Consider the following 4,413-nt stretch of genomic DNA (forward strand, 5'->3'; position numbering starts at 1 on the left):
CTTTCTTAATTATCTAAATTATGTTACCAATATTTTAAATCCACTATTTACTTAATATTTTTACAACACCAACCTTTAAACTAGTTTTGTTGCGAATCCTCGTTAAAAAACCATATATAATTCTATGTATGAATAAGTGTAGTATAAAAATAACTAGTAGGGTACCCGCCCGATGCGGCGGCAGAAAATTGCATTGCTATAGTCGTTTATGTTGGTGTATACTACTTAGAAGAAACTAAAAGTTTTCACATTTAATGTATACTACTTAGAAGGATTCGAATGTACATTGTATCTTTGGATTTTTAAATAACCAATTGTCGTGCATATAATCACTGATTACTGAGGGATAAAAAAATAACAACAAAAATTATTCAAATAAATTAAAAATATAAAAACCTATTGCACAAAGCGTATATGTAGGAATATGTTTACATTTTGATAGGCACGTGCAGATCATACATCACGTAGCACCTCCCGGTAGACAACATTTGAGGTGTATACTCCGTCTCGTCCGAAATCTTTGGCAGGATGTATTAACACTTTTGTATTTTCCCGTGATATCCCTCTAGACAATGCCACATAAAGTTGACCATGTGAAAATACAGCATCTGGTAGATAAAAACCAACGTGCGGAATTGTTTGACCTTGAGCTTTATTAATGGTCATGGAAAAGCAAAGTCAAATGGGAAATTGTTTTCTTTTCAAGTCGAACGGGAACATATCATCTTCAGAAAGACTTAGGGGAATTCTTATCAAAAATACTCTTTCTCCACCATGTTGTCCGTTAGCTATTTCCACATCAATAGAGTTACGGTGGAAACCTTTGCATATCAATCTTGTACCATTACATAAACCACGTGATGGATCAATATTCTGTATCAATATCATCGGACATCCAATTTTCAATCAAATTTTATGAGGTGGCAAACCACTAACATTTAGTGAGTTTAGGAACTCAATCGGATAAAATTTGTATCGTCCTCAACTTCGTCAAAACTGTAATAAACCATTTCCTCACCTTGAAAATTGTCGATCATTTGATCGTTAATCTCGTCAACACTCTCATTTCTTATGGATAATATTGCTCTAGATGCTATATAATCCGAAGTACATACACTGTTTTTGATTGATGGAAAGATTGCGTTGAACAACTCCTTTATAGAATTTTCTTTTGCTAGTGAAAGGAATTGTCATGTCATCGGGGATGCGGATAAAGTTGCCGTCGATCGATTCTTCAGTTCCATCACCGACTCTTAAAAGAAAATCAGAAAACCACGAATCAGTTAACGCTCTCATATTTGTGGTCAACCGCATCTTTTTAGTGACGCGCCATAGAGGCGACATTCGAAAACTCGAGTCTACAATCTGTGGTCAAGTGCCACGTTTAATAACCGGCAACACCTGTCTGAAATCACCTCCCATAACCATTATCTTTTCACCAAATGAGAGTCTAACACCAATGATGTCTTGTAATGTGCGATCAACTACCTCTATCGCCTGTCGTTTTGCCATCGATGCTTCATCCCATATTATTAGTTTGGCTGACCTAATTAGTTCGGCGGTCCCACTTTGATATTTGATCTTACACATCAAATTATTATTGAGATAAATGGGAATCTTGAATCTAGAGTGGGCCGTTCTCCCTTCTGGCATATTATTAGCTGCAGCACCTGATGAAGCTGTTGCAAAAGCAATAAGACCATGTGAACGAACTTGAGCAAGCAAGGCTTTGTACACAAATGTTTTACCTGTTCCACCTAGACCATCTATAAAGAACAAACCCGGACGATCATTGTCCACGTGCATCATGATCTCATCATACACAATTTTTTGGTCGCAATTAAGTGAATCTCTAGCAGATAAGTTTTCAGGTTCAACAACTATCCTGAACTCCTATTGTACCTCACGATGTAGTGCATATTGCAAGTTAACATCATCCGTAATTTTTGGGAGATCGAATTCTTTTATATTTTTACCCATAGATTGTAGATATCCCCTGATCTCAGTAACAACCATATCTTGAACTCGATGGATATTTTGGCAATGTAACCTATAATCTTTAGACATTGAGTCAAAGTGATCATTCCATAACTTACGAACATATCCAGGTTTACAAAAAACCAATATTGTTGCGAATAACCCTTTAAGAGCCTTTGGAAACTGAAATAGAGAGGCTTCTGTGATACATCGCAATAAACTATCATCGTTCTCTATTAAGCCCATCTCAAGGGCCGCTCTTCGAAATGTCAGGCATTTTACACCATTAAGTGTGCGAAGATCTTCAAAAGAAGTGGGACCTTCGATATTTGACAAAAGTAGGCGTAAGTAGTACCTTTCTCGTTCAGCTGGATTAGCCGAAACAATACGACCTCTTTGTGGCCTTTGTTTACGGCGATTCCAATGACGTGAGCCTCCATTCCATGTAAAGTTCTTTGGAAAATATTTATACAAATACTGCCTTGCCGTTTCATCCACTCTGTTTGTCTCAAAAAATGCAGCCAACATGGTTTTCTTATCTCTTTACCTATCAACAATTTCAAACATAATATCATCATCCCTAAACCTGACCATCTGCTGATTAGGGAGATGAAGTTGCAACGTCAATACAGCAGGAGATATTTGAGAAAGTGGGAAAGAAAAAATACGCTACATAGCCTCCGAGGGTGATACATAGCGTGCATCTTGAGATTTCTTTATCTCATTGCTCGTCTGGATCAATTTGAATGACTTGCTTGTCATGTCCTTTGTAAACATATTTGAATACATACTTCACGAATTTTATACTTTAGCAAACCTCGAAAAATATGTGGCAGTTAAACATCATCAAAAGCACTGGGTTATACGGGACAACCCACCTATTATCAAGATCACTTCCTCGTACGTCCACCCTTATTCCGTTGTCTCTTCTTCGATATAATGGATATGAATTTTCTCCTTGTGTTGTCAGATCATTAAATTGTCTAGGATAATGAAAACGACATGATTCAGGATCTCCCTGCATACAAGGGGTTTTTAGTCGTAAATTTCCTATAGGACCATGCATCATGTGCTTGATTGTTGAGTCGGACATCTACATTGGAAGATTAGAATCTTCTCAACCTCCTCAAGAAATCAGCTATGGAATACGAGCAAGCTTAGATCATCGAGCATGGTTTACTACTTCGAGCATGGTATTTTAGTATATTCTTCTAAGTGTGGAAGGCTTCGAGCAAGCTACACTTCTCTGAGCAAGGGTGTTCTTCTATCGAGTACGGATTGCCAATCGAGCAAATGACTTGATCTTTCAAGGTTTAGTCAAAGTGATCTGAGTATAAGTAGTCCAAGTACATTGGTGACGATCATGGATGCGGTAAGAAGATGTCATGTGTTCAAAGTAAAGACTTCGAGCATGGTTCAGTTCTGAGCAAGCATCACATCCGAGCATGCTGAAGATTTCTCAATAAGTCTTAAGGCAAAATTGAATACATCAAGAAGAATAGGCTTGCTCGAAGGACAAATTCGAGCAAAGCAAGGATTAGTCAAGAAGAATGAAGCATGTTGGAGGAGAATAATTTCTCATAAATTATTCTAAGTAAAGTATGCTCAAAGTCACTCATCGAGCATGCACTACATAACAAGTCTGCTCGAGCAAGATAGATATCATGCTCGAAGACTACTACACTTGTATTTTACTTTGTCATTCATTATGTAATAATTAGGGAATTCTAGAAGGAATGTTAGGGCTATAAATAGAGTCCTAGGTTTCCATTTTAGGAGAGAGCGGATAAGAGCAGATACGAGGACAAAAACATTCCAATGAATATTCTCTTTTGTTTCCTCGTACAGCCGCCGCCGCCAACATGAAACCCTAGACATTCCTTTCACTGTTTCATTGAATGATACATTAAATGCAGTGAATCTTTGTCTTTGATATTGTTCTTACCGACTATACTTTATTGTTTCGTTGTTCTTATCTCATATCTTCGTTCCCATCCATTGAATATTCTGATTCCGCTGGAATATTCATTAGGCCTTTGGGTTATTAGATATGTGTGTTCTTGTCAGCCTACCTAAGGTTTGCACTAGATTTACGTTACTGACAAGTGGTATCAGAGATGTGGAAGGTCACTGAAGGCCACGGGACTGAAGGTTTGTGATAAGTTTGAAGCTTTACAAGTTTTCTTCTGTGAAAGTTCATATCTGAGAAGATGGATGATGAAGAGGTATCAACAAACAATATTTCCAGGTTAATCGGACAAGAAAACTTCATTAAATGGAAAGTCTTGTTTGAAGCTGCAGTCAACTATAATGACCCTGAGCTGTGAAACTCAATCAAGGATGGACAATATATTCCCTCTCTCGCTCAAAACAATAATGCCACCATTGAGAGCAAGATGAAGAAGCGAGACGACAAGGCACTGCCTATGCTGAAGT

General features: G+C 37.6%; 1 protein-coding gene across 1 annotated transcript; it reads right to left on the minus strand.

The window, feature by feature from the left end:
• Positions 1 to 1,371: 1,371 nt before the first annotated feature.
• LOC143635375 (uncharacterized) lies at positions 1,372 to 2,505 on the minus strand. Its single transcript, XM_077103226.1, has 3 exons — positions 2,097 to 2,505; positions 1,977 to 2,050; positions 1,372 to 1,893 (listed from the first exon to the last, which is right to left on the minus strand). Exons 1-3 carry the CDS (start codon positions 2,503 to 2,505, stop codon positions 1,372 to 1,374), a joined length of 1,005 nt encoding a protein of 334 aa, XP_076959341.1.
• Between the last annotated feature and the right edge of the window lie 1,908 nt (positions 2,506 to 4,413).

Source organism: Bidens hawaiensis, unplaced genomic scaffold, assembly GCF_021521415.1.
Source record: "Bidens hawaiensis isolate Kalapana, Puna unplaced genomic scaffold, B.hawaiensis_p1.1 tig00007455_1, whole genome shotgun sequence".
Classification (NCBI taxonomy): Eukaryota; Viridiplantae; Streptophyta; class Magnoliopsida; order Asterales; family Asteraceae; genus Bidens; species Bidens hawaiensis.